We start from the raw sequence: 22,932 nt of genomic DNA on the forward strand, positions 1-22,932 counted from the left end.
TGAGCTTCCAAAGCAAGACAGGTGCTAAGCAGGTCAGAAAACGTAGAGGTGTGGGAAGGAGCAACTGAAGGATGGTACAGAAAGAGGGGCCCACTTGGCCTTGAAGACGGCCGTAGACAGAATTCTCCAAGGAGAAGCAGCTCCTGTGAGACGTCCCATGGCAGGGGGCTCTGGTGTTCCGTTCTAGGTGGATTGTGATACGGCTCTAACACTCCACCCTGATCTTTCTCTAAGCCTTTTAAAAATCTGCCACCTGGTGTAGTCTTACTTGGGAGATAAATAAAAAAGAGGTCTTTTGCCACTGGGGGTCTGAAGCGAGAATCCCAGGGTAAGGCAGGGATGAGACCCACAACTTAGTAAGAAGAGACTAGAGTTTCTCCAGGCAGTTTGCAAAAATGTAGGAGACTCACTGGAAATGAATATGAGCTATTACAGAAGTGCTAAAGAATGTTGACTCCAGGAGAATGGAAGAGGAAAAATCTCTAGAATAGGGGTCCCCAACCTCCAGGATCTAATGCCTGACGATCTGCGGAGGCGCTGATGTGATAATGATGTGATAATGATAGAAAGAAAGCGCACAACAAATGTAATGCTGTGGAATCATCTCCAGCCATCCCCCTCCCCAGCCCCCACCACGATCTGGGGAAAAGTTGTCTTTCACTAAACTGGTCTCTGGTGCCAAAAGTGTTAGGGATCGCCGGTTGCTCAAGAACTTCAGACCAAACCTGGGTTGCCTTTTATAACACTCCTGACACAGGTCTGCAACTTGGGTGGACACTGATGGTGTTGGAGTTCACAGGTTTTTGAAGTGCGTGTTCCACTGGGGACAACTCTTATCCTTCCTTACTCTGACTTGAAATTCTCTTCCGCATTGGTAGTTCTATCCAGTGCGTTAGGCTTAGTGATTCTGTTTCCGAAAGCTCCTTCAATTGATAATTGGCTTCCACTTTTAATTAAACATTTTAATTATATAAGTAATCCAGTTATTTGAAGAAAGATTAGGGAATACAGAAAAGCCAAAAGAAAAATATATCCTTCAATCTTCCCACATTTTACTTTTAAAAACTGGTGAGTAATGGCTTATTTCAATTACATGGTAAAATTTTTACATGCACCAATCAAGGAGTGGCTGATTTGGTTAAGAGAGTCCTAGATAGCTAAAGACTGCACATCCTAAATTTAAACTTTTTACTACATGACATATTTCCAAAGCAGAAGATATAATTTAATGCCTTTAAGAAACACATAGAAATGTATAATATAAAATTGCTTTTTGCAATATATATATATATATATTTAAATACAGAGCACTGAGGGAGGAACTGTTGTCATTGCTTAGGTTTCAGAGGAATGATGCAGATAAAAGATGAATTTTTAAAAAATACTTATTTCTGACAATAGCCCACCAGGCTCCTCTGTCCATGGGATTCTCCAGGTAAGAATGCTAGAGTGGATAGCCATTCCCTCCTCCAGGGAATCTTCTTGACCCAGGGATCAAACCTGGGTCTCCCGCCTCACAGGGATATTTTTATTTTTTACTGCCTGAGCCACCAGAGAAGCCCTTAAAACATATAATGTAGACTTTTTTGACGATACGATATCAGTTTTACCAGTTGACCTAGTGAATGTCTCTTTGACTTTCTGTGGACGTGGCCTCCCTATGACACACTTACATCCTTGTGATAGCAACTAAGTCACAGGATCCCTCACCAGACGTGGCAGGTATCCTATATCTGTGCCTTCAAGGTAAAAGACACAGCTCTTTACCTTCTCTCCCTGGAAACAAAGCAAATCAGAACCAAAACCCAGAAACACAACATCTGTCTCCTCTGTTTGCTGGTCTCCCTCTCTCTGTATCTCCTTCCCCTCCTTCCTCTTTCTCTCTCCTCTCCCCAACTCTGCCATCACCACTTTGAATGTCTATACTTGCTGACATGGTTGACGTTGTCCACAGCTCGAAATTCTATTTCTGTTCTTATATCTTCTGCTTCTCATCACTTTGCCCATACTCTTTTGCTTTTAAGAGAGACATTGATCTTTCAGAGACATAATTAGCAAAAAAGCATTCTCTTTTCATCCACCCTTTCACTTTAATTGGTGACTCAATCCAGCACAGCATTTAAGATACATTCGTTGGCCTTCTGATGCAGTGGAAACTGCTGAAAACTCATTTCTCTCTTTTCTCCTTGACCCCTATTAGTAAAGACCTGGTGTTGCTGGCATGTGTATGTGTGTGTGCTAAGTTGCTTCAGTCGTGTCCAACTCTGTGTGACCCTATGGACTGTAGCCCACCAGGCTCCTCTGTCCATGGGAGTCTCCAGGCAAGAATACTGGAGTGAGTTGCCATGCCCTCCTCCAGGGGATCTTCCCAACCCAGAGATGGAAACCATGTCTCTTACATCTCTTGCATTGGCAGGTGGGTTTTTTAACCACTAGCATGCCCCTGGCGGAGAAGGCAATGGCAATGCACTCTGGTACTCTTGCCTGGAGTGGAGGTGCCTGGTAGGTTGCAGTCCATGGAGTCTCGAAGAGTCAGACACAACTGAAGGACTTCACTTTGACTTTTCACTTTCATGCATTGGAGAAGGAAATGGCAACCCACTCCAGTGTTCTTGCCTGGAGAATCCCAGGGATGGCGGAGCCTGGTGGGCTGCCATCTATGGGGTTGCACAGAGTCAGACACGACTGAAGCAACTTAGCAGCAGCAGCACCCACTGAGAAGCCCAACAAAATAGTAATATTTAACTAATATTGAAACGTGCATGCATTCAGTTTGTGATAATTCTTTTTTAATTTCTTTCTTGGAGTCTAATTGCTTTACAATGTTGGGTTACTTTCTGCTGTACAACAAAGTGAATCAGCTATACATACACGTATATCCCCTCCCTCTCGAGCCTGCCTCCCACCTGCCCCCACCCCAACCCATCCCACCCCTCTAGGTCATCACAGAGCACTGAACTAAGCTCCCTGTGCTTTACATTCAGTTTGTGATGTTTTTTCATGGGATCAGTAAATAACACTTCTTCCCCAACTGCAACAACAAACTGAGGGAGCAAAAAAGAAGTAGATGGAGACCAAAATATCATTATTACTGGTAATGGCTAAAATGGAGGATGTGGTTTAGTGAGTGGCAGGAGGCCTGCTAACGGAGCCCAGAGTTGGCAGACTCACCCATTCTCTGCATCTTGGCCACAGGGACCAGAGAGGGCAGGCCTCCTTTATGGGAGATTCACCCATGAGAGAGGAGCAGCCCTGACCACACCCACTGGAGGGTGGGTTCCTTTCTGAGACTCTAGTTGCTCCAAGAGCTCCAATGAGTGGAGAGAGGTAGGGTGAAATTAAATTTCTCCTGGGGAAAACCAGGAAACTGGTGAAGAAGCATTTTCACACTCCCATTTCACCTGGCTGTAATATGAAATTATTTAACTTTAGAAAAATCAGTGCTTGTTAACTTCTCTTAGTATTATAATACCAAATTCAGCATTTCGGTTTGGCTTTCCTCTGTTGTTCAGTCGATAAGTCTTATCTGACTCTTTGCGGCATCATGCACTGTAGCCTGCCAGGCTCCTCTGTTGGCGGGAATTTTCCTGGTAAGAATACAGGAGCAGGCTGCAAATTTGGTTCTCTAGGGGATCCTCCGGACCCAGGGATCAAACCTGCGTCTCCTGCATTGACAGGCAGGTTCTTTGCCACGGAGCAACCTGGGAAGCCCATTGCTCTCTTAGACCATTGTATTAGTATAGTCAGTGTATTAGTATGCAGTGCATCTTACTTTGGTGAAGGAAGGTGGGATTTAAGATCTTTAAATACAATAGAACAGATCTTTGTGAATTCTCTTAAAAATTATGACTGACTGATAGATATTATTATCTACACATACACAAAAATTTTTATCTCTTTCTATGAAGCTCATTATATTCCTCTTTCTACATATTCTGGGAAATTTTTTTTTAAATCAGAAAACATGGTTGTAACACTGAAAAAACCTAAGATGATTTTTTGATACTGGAAGAAAAAAGAAGCATGATTTAAAAGTAGCAAAAGTGTAACACGATTCAGTATTAAGCATAATTATGCACTGCTTTCAAATGCATATTGGGTCATGTAGCCAAAATATATATATAATGTATTATGGACATTTCCCATTTTGATGGTTTAATGTGAAGTGTCTGCTATGTTAAATGTGATTTAACACTTCACATTTTTTTCTTCTTATGAATAAGTTATTGATTTAAAATTTGTATGCTCCTTTAATTCATAAAAGAATAATCTAGAGAAATTATATGGCACTTTATATCTCCAAAGTAATTCACAAACTTTAAATGAATAATGCAGACAGCACCCCAGGGATCAGGCCACAGACTGTATGCATCTTATTTCCATGAGAGCTCCTGGGGAATATGGTCAGACAAATCACTATGTTTAGAAATTGTACATAATGAGACATGTGCAGCTTCTACAGGGAAGAGGGGTCTTGAGTCTATCAAATGCATGAAGAAAAGTTCCTGGAAAATGAAACAGGTAACCTTACTTTAATAGGATGTTGGGCCAGCTATGGTAAATGTATGGATACAAACAGGAGACTAAGCATCCTACAAGCAATCCATAATCTCATCCAGAGGTGATCTGAAATGGAGACCAGGAAACCCGAAAGGTCACTTGTCCCATGAGATTTTTTTATTCCTTATCAATAAGATGGACAGCATAGCAATACCTGCTTAAACCTGTTTTAAGAAGGCGTTTATGAAGGGTAGAGACGCAGATGAAAGGAACAGGCTGTGGACATGGGGCCAGGGTCTGTGGGGAGGGGAAGGGGAGGTTGGGATGAACGGAGAGGATTGACGTATATACACCTCCATGCGTAAAACAGATAGCTAGTGGGAGTGTGCTGTATAGCACAGGGAGCCCAGCTCAGTGCTCTGGGATGACCTAGAGGGGTGGGATGGTCTGTTTGGGAGGGAGGGGATATGTGTATACATATAGCTGATTCACTTCATTGTACAGCAGAAACTAACACAACATTGTAAAGCAATTATACTCCAATTAAAAAATTTAAAAAAAAAAATAAAATGAATCAGAGATACAGCCTCCGAAGGAAATAAAAAAAAGCACTTTCCATTCAGGCTTGGATATGTTTTATTGGGACAAAATTTCAATAAAAGGTGGGCTTAATTTACAGAAAAAAAAAAAAGATGGCATTCATGAAGGGAATGGGTAGCTTAGGAAGGAAGTGGCAAAAAGGAAGAATTTACCGTGGTCTCTACTTATTTTCAGCTTCCCAGGTAGCTCAGTGGTAAAGAACCTGTCTGCCAATGCTGGAAAAACCAGAGACATAGGCTTGATCCCTGGGTTGGGAAGATGCCCTGGAGAAGGAAATTACAACCCACTCCAGTATTCTTGCCTGGAGAATCCCATGAACAGAGGAGCCTGGCGGGATACAGTACATCAGGTCGCAAAGAGTTGGGTGTGACTGAGCACATTTTGTCAACTATCTTCAAAGCTCTTCCCATTTCTATTGCCAAGTTTTAAGGCAGGTCTATGTCTCTAATCCATGCTATAGATGACGAATGCACACTGCAGCCACCAACTGCTGGAGAACGAACTCCCCCTCGACACTGTTCTGCCCTCTCTCTGCTCTGCATAGTGTCAGGCTCTAATCGACTTTTCTGTGATTTTGGCTCTTGCGTGGCAAAAGAACAGTTGGTTTGAATACTCCAGCAGGTACGTACTTATTGCTACTCCCAGATTTAAACAGCGAAGGGTTGCTGGTCTCACCCAAGAGAAGTCTGAGGATAATGCAGAAGCCTAAAAGTGATAATATGGATCCAGACTCACTATTTTACTCCACCATTCTTAGTGCGTGGGCTTGGTCCTCACGCTTGTCACCTCATGGTTGAAAGACGCCTGTTTCGAAGGTGTACCACATCCATTTTCTAGGGCTGAGGAAAGAGGATGTGGCTGTGATGGGCCCAGCATCCCTCCCCTTGCCTCTCCTTGGGTAGCACTGTCAAATGACCCTCAAACTTGAAGAGAGGCTGGGAGATGGAGATTTTAGCTTTCATTGCTTTGATGGGAGAGAAAGATATGGAAGAAGAGGGTTGGGAATAGAAACCATATCAGCCAAAATATAGTGACTGCCACAAATGTGAACCAAAGAAGTCCCTTTACCTTGATGGTCAGAAGTCCCTTTTCCTTGATGGTCAGAAATTCCTTTTCCTTGATGGTCAGAAATGATTGATTTCATGGTGTTTCCTATATTTCACCATCACATTGCTTCCCTAATTTCACATAGCACACTTTCTCTGTTTAAAAGTAAAATACCCACTCTGTAGGCTGCACTAGGAAACAAAAATCATCACAATAATATTGATTTATGAATTCCCTCAGTTAATGTTCAAAGTACTGAGTATCTATTTTCTATTGCCAAACACTGGGATACAATGTTGACTAATGTGTGCTTTTTTTTTTTATCACTGAACATATGTTTTCTCTGTACAGTGCTTTATCAATTAGAAATGCTTTCAGACACTAAAAAGCAGAAAATTCAAATAACTGTAACTTAAAACTATTAATAATCTATGACTCACTTCTAAAACATTCAAAAGGAGGTGTGTGGCTCCACAACTTTAGGGTGCTAGGACTGGATCTCTGTGATTCCCCTCATGGTTACAAGAAGGCTGCCATAGCTCTAAACATCTTATTCTTTAATAATGGTAACCAAGATGGTTGATGAACTGTTTTCTCATGTCTCCTTCTTTTAGCAGAAAATACAGTCTTTTCTAGGGGACACCTCAGCTGATTCATTGTCTAGAATAGGGTCAGGTGTTGACCAAAAGTATGGAGTGAATAAGGGAGAAAGTAAGTGAAAGTGAAAGTCGCTTAGTCATGTCCAACTTTTTGCGACCCCGTGGACTATACAGTCCACGGAATTCTCCAGGCCAGAGTACTGGAGTGGGTAGTCTTTTCCTTCTTCAGGGGATCTTCCCAACCCAATGCAGGTCTCCTGCATTGCAGGAAGATTCTTTACCAGCTGAGCTACCAGGGAAGCCCAAATAAGGGAGAAGGGACTGGGAATTAATACTGGGCACCCAACCAAGAGTGTTGTCATGGATGCTTTATAGTTTTCCACATATTTTTACATTCATGATCTCATGACTCAACAGGACTACCATCTAAACATACTAGAAACTCAAGCCTGAAATAAGAGGTTTGAGCTGCATCTGCTTTGTGAGAACTTCTGGCTGGAATGTAATTTAAAGATCCTTTGAAGGTGCAAATTTAATGAAAGGGTTTTAAAGATAATGCAGTCTGCCTATAAAGTAAGTATACAAGCTCTCAAGGAATAATTCAGATGATTTTGTAGTGTGGGATGATCATTACATGGTGGAATGAAATGAGAAATCAAAATACATGGATTCAAGGTTCAACTTTGGGTAAGACACTGGAAGAATTCAGAGGCTCTGCTTCCTCATTTGTAAAATTATATAGTTGAACAAAACTGCTGCTAAGTCACTTCAGTCGTGTCCAACTCTGTGCGACCCCATAGATAGCAGTCCACCAGGCTCCCCTGTCCCTGGGATTCTCCAGGCAAGAACACTGGAGTGGGTTGCCATTTCCTTCTCCAATGCATGAAAGTGAAACGTGAAAGTGAAGTTGCTCAGTTGTGTCCAAACTCTTCGAGACCCCATGGACTGCAGCCTACCAGGCTCCTCCGCCCATGGGATTTTCCAGGCAAGAGTACTGGAGTCGGGTGCCATTGCCTTCTCGGTGAAGAAAACTAGATAACCCTTAAACTTTTTCTCAAATTGTGAAGATCAGCCCTGGGATTTCTTTGGAAGGAATGATGCTAAAGCTGAAACTCCAGTACTTTGGCCACCTCATGTGAAGAGTTGACTCACTGGAAAAGACTCTGATGCTGGGAGGGATTGGGGGCAGGAGGAGAAGGGGACGACAGAGGATGAGATGGCTGGATGGCATCACTGACTCGATGGACGTGAGTCTCAGTGAACTCCAGGAGTTAGTGATGGACAGGGAGGCCTGGCGTGCTGCGATTCATGGGGTCGAAAAGAGTCGGACACAACTGAGCGACTGATCTGATCTGATCTGATCTGATATAATCATGATGCTAGAAGTCATGAAGCAGAATCGTCTATTTCTGACCTCTTTTTACAAATAAGAGAACTTAGGCTCAGAAAGGTGACCACTTGTTCAAATTGGTGGCTCAGATGGTAAGAATCTGCTTGCAATGCAGGAGACCGGGCTTTGATCCTTTGGCTGGGAAGACCCCCTGGAGAAGGGAATGGCAACCCACTCTAGTATTCTTGCCTGGAGAATTCCATGGACAGAGGAGCCTGGTGGGTTCCAGTCCATGGGGTTCCCAAAGAGTCGGACACAACTGAGCTAGTAACACAATCATTTCTAAGATAGAAATTTTTGAGTCCTAGTAGGTAATACAGTATGCTTTCACAAGTAATTGATGCTGTATCCTGACAGACTTTTTTTAAAAAGCCTCCTCCTCTATCTTTATTTTCATGTTAGGCAGAATCTCTTCAACAGCATTTACTCTGTTTAATAGTTCAGATAATGAGATCTTTTTGAAGTCCACATTTTAGCTGTAAGGTCTCAGGCAAATTACTTAACCTCTCTGTAAAATAATAATTGCACCTCCTTCATATTTTTTTTTCCTTTTTATTTTGAGGACTAGATAAAATCATCTATCAAGGAGACTTAGGGGTATTTCCTTGGTGATCCAGTGGTTAAGACTCCTATCTTCCACTGCAGGGGGCCCAGGTTTGATCCTTGGTGGGGAAACTAAGATCTCACGTGGCAAGGCCAAAAAAAAAAAAAAGACCGTGTAGGGACTGAGACACAGCAAGGACTTAATCTCAATAGGCCATCTCAGAGCTTCAAACTCTAAATCGAGAAGAGCATCCTGGACCAATATCCACAGCGGGAATGTGGAGAGTGAGTCCAAATGTCATTCTCATTATTTTGTCTTTATGGAGTCATACCTTTTACCTGCACATTATACAGATCTAAAGGCTCTGTGTTAAAAACTAGGTTAGGATACAGAACTGAAAGTCAGAGCAATCATTATCACACAGTCACTGAGCTCATTAATCAGCAATTTGTACAAAACAAACAAAAATAACTTAAATCAAGGCATTTCATCAGGGACTTCAATCATGAATGGGCTGAGGGGGGGAACAGGGAGCAGTCTGACATTTTATTGAAACCGGTATTCTCAACCTCAGAATGTCGATATTTTGGGATGGATAATTCTGGGAGGCTGTCCTGTACCTGGTAGGGTATTTAGCTGCATCCCTGGCCTTTCCGCCCACCAAATATTAGCTGTATCGCCCTGGTCATGATGATCAAAAATATCTCCACATCTTGCAGACTATTCCTGGGAGGGATTATAAACTGCCTTCTTCTCTTGCTTGAGAACCACTGTGGTGAAGCTTGATATGGAAGTGCATTTTTGTCTTTTTTTTGGCAGGGGGGTGAGAAGGTTCTCATCAGTTTCATCATATTCTTAAAAAGGTCTATGACCTCATAAAGAGTGGGAACTAATTACACAAAGCCTCTCAAATTAATAGTGTAAGCATGCACATCTCCATCTGTAGTAGTAAAACAAAAACGTGCACCACCATGGCTAATTAAAATGGTGTAATTTGAAAATTTACTATGAAATCTATATCTATCCAGCGATTACTTTCAACTTTTGAAAAAGCACAAAAACTGTATGTGAGGAAGTAGCTACTTCACAAACTGCTATTCCCAGATGGCAGGGTTCTTAAAATACCGCCTTCAGCAAGGACTCCCACAGTCTGCTGAATGTGGCTTTCAACTTCCAAAGGGGTTAGCGCTAAGGACAAGCAAAAAAGAACTGACGTCCAGAGAGGGAATTAAAACCAGTGTTTTCTAGGTAAAGAAATTGAATGGAGGTATTGATTGCAAGAGTGATTGGACCGAAATGTGGAAGGGAAGAGAGGGAGAGGAAGAGAGAGAGGAGAGAGAGAGAGACAGAAACAGAAGGGGGAGAGAGGGGACAGACAGGGAGAAACGCTTTGAAAGAGGTTCCCAAAGAGGAGGTCTCTTGGGAGAGGTTTGCTGGAATCTTCCCCTGCTTTTTTCCCTCTGGCTTGGCTGGAAAGGCGGCTGCCAGACGGAACCCCAGAGGGGGCTCTCCGCTCTCTGCCTCCCATTCCCACGCCCACACTGGCCTTGCTCACCCCCTTCCAAAGTGACCACATCCCAGGAAAGCTCGAAAGGAATCACTGCACCAGTCTCTAGAGCCCTGCTCTCCATCTCCATCTCCTAAAGGCGGTCGGAAGCCGGAGCTTACACCCCAAACACCAGACTCAGGAGAGCAGCCAGGGAGCGTGTCTCAGCTCCCAGACCCCCTCCCGTCCCCCCGCCCCCCGCCGGGGAGCACCCCAGAGGACCAGCAACTTTCTCCCCTACTTCTCGGTCTGTCTGCCTCCATCCCACTCTCGGGTTGGAAGCAGTGACTGTGCGAGGAGGCCGGGAGGGGGCTCGGGGCCGGAGGGGCCGAGAAAGCCGCCCAGGTTTAGGGGAGTGAGGTGGGAGGGGACCCCGGCTCCAAGGGGCCGCGCCCCCTCCCCGCCCCGCGCGCCGGGAGTGTCCCCGCCGGCCGCGCCCGGGCCGCGTCCGCTCCGGGTCCCGGCGGGCGCGAGGGGAGGGGACAGGCGAGAGGAGGGCCGGGCGGCGGAGGGGAGGAGGCGCTGCGTGCCTCGCCTGCCAAAGGCAGATCAGATCGGCTCCTCCGCCCGTGAGCTCCGGCGCCCCGCGCGCCGCCCCAGCGCTCCGCCCGAGCCGCCGCCGGAGAGCCCGAGCTGCGCGGGCTGCCCGGGCGCGGCGCCGCGCGTCCTCCCGAAGACCTCCGCCCCCTGCCGGCCCCTGCGCACCCCTCCCGCGGCCAGCCCCGGAGGCTCCGCGGCTGTCGCGGACCGCGGCGAAGAAGGAAGGACGGTCCGGCGCGCCGTGGATGCTCCGCCGGAGAGAGACAGCAAGTTGTGAGTGCGCCCCGGCCCCAGGAGGGAGGGCGGCCGCCGCCCGCCAGCCATGTGAGTCCAGCGCGCGGCTGCCCCCGGGCGCGGGCTCCGCGCCTTTCTCTCTCGCCCCTCGTCCCCGGACGCCGGAGTTGGGCTGCCCCCGAGGCTCCGGACTTCCTGAGCTGGGCTCCCCGCCGGCTCGCCCGGCCCGCCGCGTCCGTCTGCCTCCGGGGCGGGGTGGGGGACCCCATCCTCACCTCCTCCCTCCGCGCAGGGCCGGCTGGAAAATGTCCCTCTTCCCCTTTGGGGAGTTAAAGGATCGTTGTGTGTCTTCGGGGTGGGGGTGGTTGCGGCCGTTGCGGGGGGCTGGCTGGCTAAGGGCTTGTCTGGTCTTACCCCCCGGGGTGCCTGGCCCCAGCTCGAGGTGAGGGCCCCCTCCCCACCCACTCAGTGCCCCCCCACCCCGCGTCTGCCCCAGCCTCAGGGCCCAGACAGACCAACTTCAGCGACTAATGCTGATGCTGACATCAGTTGACAAGATTAAAAAAAAAAGTAGCCGGAGCTCCCCTGGAGTGAGTGACATACTGGAGTGGAAAAGGGGCGGTGGGTGAAAAGCAAAGGGCAGGGGTGGGAGTTGGAAAGGAAAGGGGGAGGATTTGAGATGGACTCTGAGAGCTGGAGTCCTGGGAATGGAACCGTGGGGTGCATGGGCTCTGGGCTTCTGTGTTCTTTATGAAAAGTAGGGAAAGTGGTTCTAAGGAACTCGGTTTGAAAAGGGAGGGCAGGATGCAAGTGGAACCCCTGGAATGACTGGAAGGTATGGACTCTTTCAGATGAGACATAGTCATTCATTCAATGGGAAAGATGGTTCCAATAATTTAATTAGAAGCAATTAATCGGAATTGCAGATATGAAAATGAGTCGTACACAGGCTTTCTTTTGTTGACACTAGAGAAGATAGTTGAGACTGAAGGCATTCCCAAACACTACTGAATAAGCATGGCAAGACGCCTAAGAGTCCCATCCACTCTGTATGCCTAGACAGTCTGTAATTGTGAAAATGAGTCTAATTATTTTGTTCGGGCTCATGCAGAGAGTTAATGCACCTAAAGGAACACAGAAAAGTTGCTGCAAATTATGAGCGTGAACTTGTAAGCCAACTGAATAAACCACACTATGGTTATTTTAGTATAACATTCAGAATTCTGTTTACCGCCAGTAAAAATGCTGCGTTCTTTTTAACGTGAGGATATGAAATGAATTCACTGGCTTGGCAAGTAGGAATAAGTCATGCATTTCTTTAAGTAAGTAGCTGTCCGAGTTAATTAGGGAACATGTGTACATGAAAAAGCTTTAAGCCAGTCTGACAAAATTTGAATTACCGAGAAGTTGATAGAATGGGTTCTTCTCACTTTTGAACTATGGAGGTGTCTCTGAATGGGTGTTAATTGAAAGTTGCAGACCAACTGAGTTGGTCGTATCTTTTCTGTAAAGACATTTAATCTTTAATGTTGTGGTTTTTCCAGGGATCAGCATCCTTACTGCAGAGAATGGGAAGTTGATGTCCAGTAAGACTGAAGATCCGTTCTGTTAGTAGCCACTCTCCCATCACAGAACTGTGGATTACCTGCGGGGAGCCGGTAGTTTGACGGCCTTTACTTCTTCCTGCAGACCCCGAACAGTTACTTTGGGTCCTCCTTGCCCTGTCAGGTGAAAGATGGCATCCAGTCTGACTTGCACCGGGGTCATCTGGGCGCTGCTCTCGTTTCTCTGTGCAGCCACCTCCTGCGTGGGGTTCTTCATGCCTTACTGGCTCTGGGGATCACAGCTGGGCAAGCCCGTGTCCTTCGGCACTTTCCGGAGGTGCTCGTATCCTGTGCACGATGAGAGTCGGCAGATGATGGTGATGGTTGAGGAGTGTGGGCGCTATGCCTCTTTCCAGGGCATTCCCAGCGCGGAATGGAGAATCTGTACCATCGTGACCGGCCTGGGCTGTGGCCTGCTCCTCCTGGTGGCGCTCACTGCCCTCATGGGCTGCTGCGTGTCGGAGCTCATCTCCCGGACTGTAGGAAGAGTGGCCGGAGGAATTCAGTTTCTGGGGGGTAAGTGACTTCACTCAACTTCACTTGTTTACTGGAATCCTGGAGCAATATTGAAAATTGTGTTCCAGCTGTCTACTGAGATTATGGTAATTGACACTTGGAACGATAGGGAGATGTGGATATAGAGTGGCTTTGGGGACAGATTGCCAAAGTCAGAGATTCTTTACTGGAATTGCTTTATAAACATCAAGAGCTCTTAATTTCTGTATATCCCCAAACATGTACATCATTGGTCTGCTAAGCACCACCTCTGTGGGGCAGTAACGTCTAGGTTGTTTATAATGTTGGAGAGGAGACAGTTTGGATTTTATAGCTACTGGCTCTTTACGATCAACAACCAGCAATTGCAGTGTCTGTGTCTTTCTGGAGTCCTGAGATCTTAAGAGATGAAAACTTCACGAAAAGTAGAAAAGGTTTTTGAGTCAACATTGTCATCATAAGCCTTTAATACTCTTTGTTGGATATAAAATTGAGCCTTGCCCCATCTTAAATTATGTTTCTAAATAAGTGATTACAGTTTTAAATGAGAGATCAGTTTTACATGAACAATTATGAATTTCACTATGCCACAAAGGTAGGCTTAATTACTTTGTTAGGACTGCTTTTGCTGTGAAGGAAAAAAAAAAGGAATTTTTAACAAGTGATGTGTGCTTATTTCAAATGGACTGGCTAGTCTCACTAACACCAGAAAAGGTTTGATTTTTACTTGGGTTTCCTCCAGCAAGTATTGCTTCAATATTTCTGGTCATATGGTTTTAATTATACTTTATTTATTTTCCGCTGTGCCTTTCACCTCCATTTTTCAACCTGACGGGCTGAACTTGTCTGATTTATAATCCGCCTTGGTGAAATATGACAACCTCTGCAGATAGTACAGAACACGGGGAAACAGGAAGCCAGGAAAATATATAAAATATATTTGTAACTTCATCGCAAAGTAAGAGTCTGCAACCCGGCTCTTTCTTTGGGTGCTCTCTTGCAGTCTTTTGTGAAAAATCCAGAAGAGGAGAAAACACTACAGAGTCCTCAGATAGAGTCTACATATTGGAGACATCCCAACAGATGATTTCAGATTATCTAATATTAAACTTTCAAGTAACGTTTTGAGTATGAAAATTCTTGTGCTGAAAATGCAAGGGGTCCAGAGTGTTGTGTTTTGGAGTAAGAGATCCAGTTGTTTGCAGTTCTTTATTTCCTTACCAGATGTAACTCTGTTCTCATCTATTTGTTCCCTGGGGTTTTGTGGCTCACTCTGCCCTAGGAGGTAATTGGGGGGCTTAACTGTCCTTCCTTTACTGTTCAGCATTGAGCACAAGTCTTGCGTGTGATGTACAGATTCCTACAGAAGGACAGTACCGGAAAGCCATTAGGAAACGGAATGAGGTTTTTGCAGAGAGTGGAAATACAAATCCGGAGTTAAAAACTTGTTGATACCTCAGATTTGAAAAACAGGACTAATGCCAGGAATATTTAAAAGTTTTTTTTTTTTTTTCTTTAAGAATAAACTTTTGACTTGCAGTTTGTGTTTCACTTGGCTCAGGAAAAATACTTGGATAATTTCTTTTTCTCCTGGTAAACATTACTTTTCATTTTTTCCTCTTCACTTTGGGGCAGAGGCTACTATTGTTTCTGGTAGAACAGGAAAGTGCTTACGAAGAGGAATCAGTTTTTATTGATTACCTTTAAATGTCTCATGCAAGAAGGCAACAGGAAGTAAATCTGAGACTTGTGAGATTTATGCTTCTCTCTCTAAACTATCTATAGATTTGGGGGAATTATAAAGAGCTTAATGTTCTACTTTACAGAAAACTCAAGGGAAAAGACCATAGTAGAAGTTATGTATACTTTTAAAAGGTCTGTTTTTTTCCCTCGTATATGCTCTTCATGAACTCTCACTTGTTAAGAGTTACTGACATTGAGCTGAGGCTATGGGTTCTTATTAGCATGTCTCAAATAGATTACTCATATCCTGCAGAAAAAAATTCTGAATGTGAAACCTAAGAGGGATTTTCTGATTCAAACCTTTTGAGGACCCGAGTAAGTAAATATATCCCCACTACCCAAGACAATCGTCATTTTAGAATTAAAAAATAACTTGAGCTAAAGAAAAGATTTTGAAAAGTTTGCCATTAATCACTACCGCTTTAGTGATAGACCAGTTGACCAAAAAATGCTTCAGAAAGAATTTCTCCTGTTCATTTCATACTTGTTCAAGCTTTTATGCATAAAAACTTGAGTGATAAATAATTTTATGAAAGTTTTCATAGAATAGGTTTCATAAAGATAGCACAGCACCAAATCACTGAGTTCTGTGAATTTACTCAATGTCTGTGCTTTCAAAATACAGTCAACATTACAGGGCACTCTGCTATAAGGTGGATTCTCCTTCTAAAAAATGATCCACCCAGAAAGGTTATGTTTAGCTAAACTTAGGATTGCTCCAACAACAACAGGAAGCAGGAGAATGGCTGAGCGCAGAAGCATCCTGCTTAACCCTGCCTGCTGTGTCCAGAGTGTGCGCATATGGTGTAACATCAGGCAGTAAAACCCCTGCAGTACTTTGGAACTCGTTAAAGGACACAGTGTCAACTTCATTTTGAATCGTCTTGCTGTGGCTGCTTCGAGGTTAAAATGTCACCTGCAAATGAATGGGACAACACAGAGGGGGCACTGTGGTCCACGGACATTTACCACCTATAAGAGAAGTCCTCCAAGGAGTCAGTGGCTTCTGCCTTTCTTGCAGTAACTTGCTCATAAACTTTAATTGCCACCATCTCCATCTTGTGTTTTAAGTCATGTCTTTGTCATAATTTTTAAAAACCAGCTTGGGTTGAGTTTTATCCTCAATTCAATTTTTAACAGGCACATAGAAAGCCTTTGAAAAGTATCACATCTAGTAAAAATGTTGACACACTGAAAGTGTAGTAGTGGTGTTATGAGAAGATAGAGGTTGTAACGTTTCTGTTTGTGGAACGCAAAATTATGTTCTTTCCGATACATCATTAAGTACTTTAATAGACTTTTTTAAAGCTTAATACCAAACTTTTGACGTATGCATTAGAAAAATATCTTATTTACGGGCTCTGTAAATGAAGCATGTAAGAACACTGTAAGGACATATTAAGGCTATCTTAAGTTCAAATGAGCTGACTCATTTGAAAAGGCCCTGATGCTGGTAAAGATTAAAGGCAGCAGGAGAAGGGGATGACAGAGGATGAGATGGTTGGATGGCATCACCGACTCGATGGACATGAGTTTGAGCTGGTGATGGACAGGGAGCCCTGGCGCGCTGCAGTCCATGGGGTCGCAAAGAGTCAACACAACTGAGCAACTGAACTGAACTGAAGTTCTGCCCACGGGTGCTTGTAATTGTCAGCGTCCGAATCTGTAGATTTCATCTTTGGAAATTGCTGGTGCTATAATGAGAGGGCTCGGAGGAGTCCCAAATGGGCATTATTCCATATTTCGTTTGGATGCGAGTCGCATATGTGTTTAAAATGAGTGTAGAATGCAAATCAGTAGTAAACAACTACCTTTCCAGTTGAGACACTGTTCTGTTCAGAGAAGCCAGGCGAGACCATCTCTTCAACTAATTGATGGTTAAGTGCCACTCACGACAGTAATGACAACAGAGTGCTTCTTGCCACAAACCCATCTCTGTGCTGAAAGCATCATGGCCCCTCCGGAGCCCCTCACTGTAGGGCTCCACCTGGACTTGTCTTTCATCCTTTGGGATGAGGGCTTGCAACGTCTCCTCCCCCTGCTCCACTTTAAACCTGATCAGCCATGACGATTTGTCGCGTTCTGCTTTCCTTCACATCCAGGTTCTCTGTCACATGACAGCTGAGAAATAAGGCAAATAAGTGTTGATGTGTTAATGGGCAGCATGGCCCTTTAGTGACAGTGTCCTCACCGTAAGAAGTTGCTCTAATTTTTAAGAAATCCAGGCATTTCCTGGGCTAGTTGGGGCAACAGGCAGAGCTCTTCTTGCTCCTCTTTAAATTACACCTTAGAGATCACGAACTACTGTTTCCTCCTTCCTCTAACCTTACCGTGTAAAGCACAGGTGAGTTGCTTTGAACTCTGAGCCACTTAAAAGCCACTGTACCCATAATGTCCAAATCTTCATTTCCTTCTTGTGGAGTAGAGTCTTTCTAAGAGAATCATCTGATTTTTGACTTACTTCCCTTTGTTGCCACCAGCTAACGCAGGGAGAGCTGACACTTCTGAGGTCAGGGTCTGTCTGGACTGGTTAGTTTCACTAACACATTTGTTGTTGCTTAGTCGCTAAGCTGTGTCCGACTCTTTGCAAACCCATGGACTCAGCACGCCAGCCTTCCCTGCCTTTCACTATCTCTCGAGGTTTGTTCAAATTCATGTCCATTGAGTCGGTGATGCCATCCAACCATCTCGTCCTCTGTTGCCCCCTTCTCCTGCTTCAATCTCTCCCAGCATCAGTCTTTTCTAATGAGTCACTTCTTCGCCTCAGGTGGCCAAAGTATTGGAGCTTCAGCATCAGTCCTTCCAATGACTGTTCAGGGTTGATTTCCTTTAGGATTGACTGGTTTGATCTTGTGTCCAAGAGACTGAAGAGTCTTCTCCAGCACCACAGTTTGAAAGCATCAATTATTTGATGTTCAGCTTTCTTTATGGTTCAACTCTTACATCCATACATGACTACTTGAAAAACCACATAAACTAAACTAAATCAAGTCTCACTGACACACTAACTAAATCTCACTAGATTTACATCTGCATAGATTTATGAATTGTCCCATTGCCTTGTAAAACATGTATTTTCAGTTATAGGAAAAACCAGCTGAGGCATGTAAATTCATAATCATTTCAAAAGAAAAAAAACACACACTCAAGACAGCTTTATCTCACTCTACAATACATAGGCAGCATCTCAAGATGCATCCAATTTGCGCCTCATACAGAGTCATCACTGTTACGTTATTGGTTCTTGAACTTTGCAGCTAACTCTAGCTTGCCAAGGGTGTCCTCGTGTGTGTGTTGCTTATAATCAGAAAGCATAACAGCCTCAAGTTTAAAACGTTTATTCCTGGCTATCATTAAAATTCATATTTTTGTTTTCATAAGGCATCACATTCATGTTCGAGGGATCACAGATTCCTGGGGGATACCAGTAGCTGTAAACAGGAAAAGCAGAACCATTTGGGAAACAAGTAGATTGGAGAAACAGTTGGTTATCGAAAGTTAATAAATTTCATTACAGCACAGAATCTAGAGTATTTTGATGCCTGTACCAACCTCCTGGGGGGCATGGGGAAAGTGTAGTATTATGTGTTTTCCTAAGTAATTTGCAGTGGGGTCCCTGCAGGGACTGGTGATCCTTAGAACATATTCAGTTCTTATTTCACCCCAGTGAGGCAGGTTATTTGTTGTCTCTCTCTCTCTCTTTTTTTTTAAACAGTTATGAACACTGAATTTTAGAGTGACACCCAAAGTTATCCCATTAATTATTGGCTGAGTTGTGAATGCTATCACCATACTATTTCAGCAATAATTGAAATTCCATTTTGTATTATATGTAGAATTCAGAATTTCTGGCCATTAGGAATAATAAGTCTCTTAACATAGGTGAATATTTACATTTTCCTTCTAGCTCTATAATATTTAGAATAGTAAATAACATCTTATATATTCAATTAATACTTGATGTATTAGTTTTAGTTATTTATTAGCAACATTTTTATCTGTAAGTGACCTTGTTCTTCTCTACCTCATGGGAATATTTCAAAGAAATAAAATATCACAAATGTGAAGATAATTAAAGCAGTGACTCCTTAATTGATGTCCCTGTGTAGTGTTAGTCTTTTGGAAAACATGTATGTTCTGTAGTCATATATGTTGCATGATGCTGCATAATTCTACATCTCTCTCTTCAAGCACATTTTGAAAGCTCTGAATGAACTGTATTATCTGCAATGAAGAAACAAGCTGCTCTGTCTGAATATTTGTGTCCTCCCACAAAATTCATTTGTTGAAATCCTCATGCTCATGGGATGGTATTAGAAGGTGGGGACTTTGGGAGATGATTAGGTCATGAGGGTGAACCCCTCACAGATGAGATTAGTGCCCTTATAAAGAAGTTGAAGAGAGCACCTCGCCCCTTCTGCCCATGTGAAGATACAAGGAGAAGAGAGCCCCCACCCAACTGTGCTGGCCCTCTGATCTTAAACTTCTAGCTTCCAGAAATGGGAGAAATAAATTTCTGTTGTTTCTAAGCCATGTAGTCCACAGTATTGTTTTTTTTTAATTGCAGCTTGAATGTACGATGAGACCAGCTAAACTTTTTTTTTTTCCAGGTTAACTTTAACACTGTTTCACAAACTTGTTTGGAAATTGCAGAGTCCTACTTACCTATGATAGGCAGTAGCATCTTTTTGAATTAGTGGCCAGCACAACAAACTTTAGGAAGTGCTGAGTTATAACATGTAATAAATCCAGGGCATGAGTGTTTATGGGTGGTTGGATGGCATCACTGACTCAATGGACATGAGTTTGAATAAACTCTGGGAGTTGGTGATCAACAGGGAAGACTGGCGTACTGCAGTCCATGGCGTCGCAAAGAGCCGGACACGACTGAGTGACTCAACTGAACTGAGCAGTATTTATTGAGTGCCTGCTGCTGCTGCTGCTAAATTGCTTCAGTCATATCCGACTCTGTGCGACCCCATAGACGGCAGCCCACCAGGCTCCCCGTCCCTGGGATTCTCCAGGCAAGAACACTGGAGTGGGTTGCCATTTCCTTCTCTAATGCATGAAAGTGAAAAGTGAAAGTGAAGTCGCTCAGTCGTGTCTGACTCCTATCGACCCTGCAGGAGTCGGACTGCAGCCTACCAGGCCCCTCCGTCCATGGGATTTTCTAGGCAAGAATACTGGAGTGGGTTGCCATTGCCTTCTCCGTATTGAGTGCCTACCAAATGTCAAATAGCACACCAGGATATAAGTTGAGATAAGGTCACTACTGTGGAGGCGCTCATGGTCTTATGGAGGAAACCAATGTGTGAGGTATAATTACAGTCCAAAGGACTCAGGACACAGATGTCCATTCCATTGCATATAGTTGTTGAGAGGCTGGTGAGGCTCATTCAGCTGCCAAGTGAGGGGCTCACCAGCCTCACATGGTGCCAGTCATTTCCTGCTTCACAGGAGACTACATTTCCCAGAAGCCTTGACTCCTGGCCTCTGGATAGATTAGGCCAATGGGAGGCCCTTGGAAAACGGGAGGGAAGGAGAAGCCAGGGTATGTCTCTCTCTCTAGCTCTCCCTTTGGCAGCATCTTTGGCAGCAATTGTCTGTCCTTTTGGAAAGCCCTGACCTTCACTGTCACAGCTCCCCTTGGAAGCCACTGTCAACAATCCTTCACCAGGTACACAGCCCGGTTCTTCCAGTCATTGGTGATGCCCTCTTCTTCCAACACCATTCCAGTCTCATGGATGGTAGTAGTTTTTGGTTGATGCCAGTTTCCGGGTCACCTCTTTAACATCTATGTGGCTTTTTAGCTCCTCCATCATCTGTGTAACCCGTTTCCTGTATTATATTGCATTTTCTGTGTTTGAAATACTTAGGCTGGTTTCAGCTTTCCTGGATCCTGGCTAAAATACAATACTTAATTCCAGTTCCCGCCTTAGCCAAGTTGCAGATTATATCATACTATGAACTTTTGGGGGTTTTGGTGAATGGGCAAAAATCACCAATGTTTAAAAATGTTCAGGGTCCACTGAAGTGTGAACAAAATGTTGTAGGAGCACAGGAGAGGAAGGGACCTCGTGTCTGGAGGGGTCTGCAAAGGCTTCATAACAGAGGCACTAGATGAACTAGGTTTGAAAGATGAGCAGAAGACTCCTTGGAATTTCGAGCAGTGGAAATGTCAAATTCTCAAAGCCAAGGAGTTATAAAAAGATCTGATGGGCGTTCAGGAAATGGCAATATCCTGTAAAGTATGGAGTGGGGGTAATGGAACAAAATCAGGTCCGAAAGTCTGTATTTTTGTTTAATGGTAAGAATTCTACACTTACCTAAGGTCAACTTTAGATTGAAGTCTTTGAGTGGTTATGGGAGAAACTGACTTAGGAACTATATAATCTAGTGGCAATGAGAAATAAAGGCTGATCTGGGGAAACAACAAAACCAGGAAAGGCAGCAAGAGGCTATTGTTATAGCAGGTTCGGCCAGAGATGGAGAAGACCTCAGCGAAGCTGTGGGAATCAGAAAACGATTTTGAACACATTTCTAAGATCGAGGCAAAAGGGTTTTATGGCTCCTATTTTTAGACGAGTAAATGAGTGTAGTTTGGAGACCTAATAGATTCCTTTCATAGCTTATATGTAATAGCTTATGTTAGTCATGTTACAGATGTGTAATATGGTAGAGCAAGACAGGAAACTAGTTATGCCTTAATGAGTTAATATTATCAATGATTATTATCTCTATGCCATAAGTCAGTTGCACTGAAGGCCGTGAACGATGAAATGTCCTTGTGTTATTCCAGTGTAAGTTATAGTTCCCATATGTTTGTCGAATCAAATTTTTGAAAAAATGAAATGTGCCTTTAAGTTCTAAATTGGTATGATTCTGTGATGACATCTAATTCTCATGTGATTTAGTGCTCCTTGGTGAGAGTTGCTGCATATGAGACCTGACTTTCTTAGCGTTTATCTCCACCTTTAAGCTCCAGAGTTTTTCTAAAACTCTGACCCCCATGTTATCTTATGATGAGGTTACCCAGATGGTCCCCTCTTGCAGTCTACGAAGGTACCTTCTGTATGGGTAGCAGATTGTACCTGATGATGTTGGGAGGGGTTTGGGCACACCTGGGAAGACCTGGATTCCCTACGGGATCGTGGCATTCCAGCACATGTGTAGCTGGAAAAGGGGACATAGGTTCATGGTCAAAGTCAATATAGCCTTTCCTCACTCCTGACCACATTTGGCTCCCTGTTAATATCCAAGCTCCCTGTATTGTTTCTCCCCGACAACTATATGCGCATCGTTGTCTTGGATACAGATATAAGATTTTTCACGTTCTCTGCCTGTCTAGGTGGGACCTACAGTAGAGTCACTATATTCTGCAATTTAGTGAGTGGCGAGACATCGTTTCTGCTGCTGTTCATGTGTTTTGTAGGTTTGTTTTGTTTTCAGGGGTTGCGTTGGCTAATTTAAATAGAAAATTATAATCTTGACAATCTCTGTAGTCACCTTGCCTCGTAAACCACGTCTCCTGCGGGAGTCCCACACCTCATAACCACAGTCTTCTTCTAGGAGGTACAGAGACGGGACTTGCCAGGCCACACTGCTTGTATTTCCATCCTAGCTTTTGTGTCTATATTTGTCTCTTATGTTTCCCAGAGTCCAGAGCCTTGCTGTGGTGATCCCTAAGGAGGGGGCAGCAAGGCCCAAGCAGTTGAAGTGCAGTTCAGTGAGACTTAATCTTATTGGGGAACTTGGAGGAGAGGGAAAATAAGAACATCAAGGCAGAACCAATTCAATTGCAAGTCAGTGATCCTGTGGCTGCACTGACATAAGTCATGTGACTCCCACAAATGCAAAAGCATGTTGCAAAGGAATTTAATCAATAGCGATATGTCCAGAGCTCCCGTTGTCCTGTACCGGCCCCTTTTTGGCTTTTTCTCTTTTAAAATCAATTTTTATTTATTTATTTATTTTTGGTGCCCTGGGTCTTCATTACTGCATGTGGAGCTTTCTCTAGTTGCGGTGCTTCTGTTTGCAGTGGCTTCTTTGGTTGCCGAGCACAGGCTCCAGGGCACGTGGGCTTCAGTAGT

The 22,932-nt window shown here is 44.1% G+C and overlaps 1 protein-coding gene across 2 annotated transcripts in view; it reads left to right on the forward strand.

The window, feature by feature from the left end:
- Positions 1 to 10,773: 10,773 nt before the first annotated feature.
- The window catches only part of LHFPL6 (LHFPL tetraspan subfamily member 6), a 227,510-nt gene continuing 215,351 nt past the window's right edge, over positions 10,774 to 22,932 (forward strand). The window contains exons 1-2 of one of the 2 annotated variants that reach the window (XM_027557351.1): positions 10,774 to 11,090; positions 12,545 to 13,120. In XM_027557351.1, coding sequence (XP_027413152.1) covers positions 12,736 to 13,120 — 385 coding nt within the window. In that variant the 5' untranslated portion in view covers positions 10,774 to 11,090; positions 12,545 to 12,735. The remainder of the gene's footprint in view (positions 11,091 to 12,544; positions 13,121 to 22,932) is intronic. The other variant, XM_027557352.1, reaches the window with a different exon arrangement.

This window comes from Bos indicus x Bos taurus, chromosome 12, assembly GCF_003369695.1.
Source record: "Bos indicus x Bos taurus breed Angus x Brahman F1 hybrid chromosome 12, Bos_hybrid_MaternalHap_v2.0, whole genome shotgun sequence".
Classification (NCBI taxonomy): domain Eukaryota; kingdom Metazoa; phylum Chordata; class Mammalia; order Artiodactyla; family Bovidae; genus Bos; species Bos indicus x Bos taurus.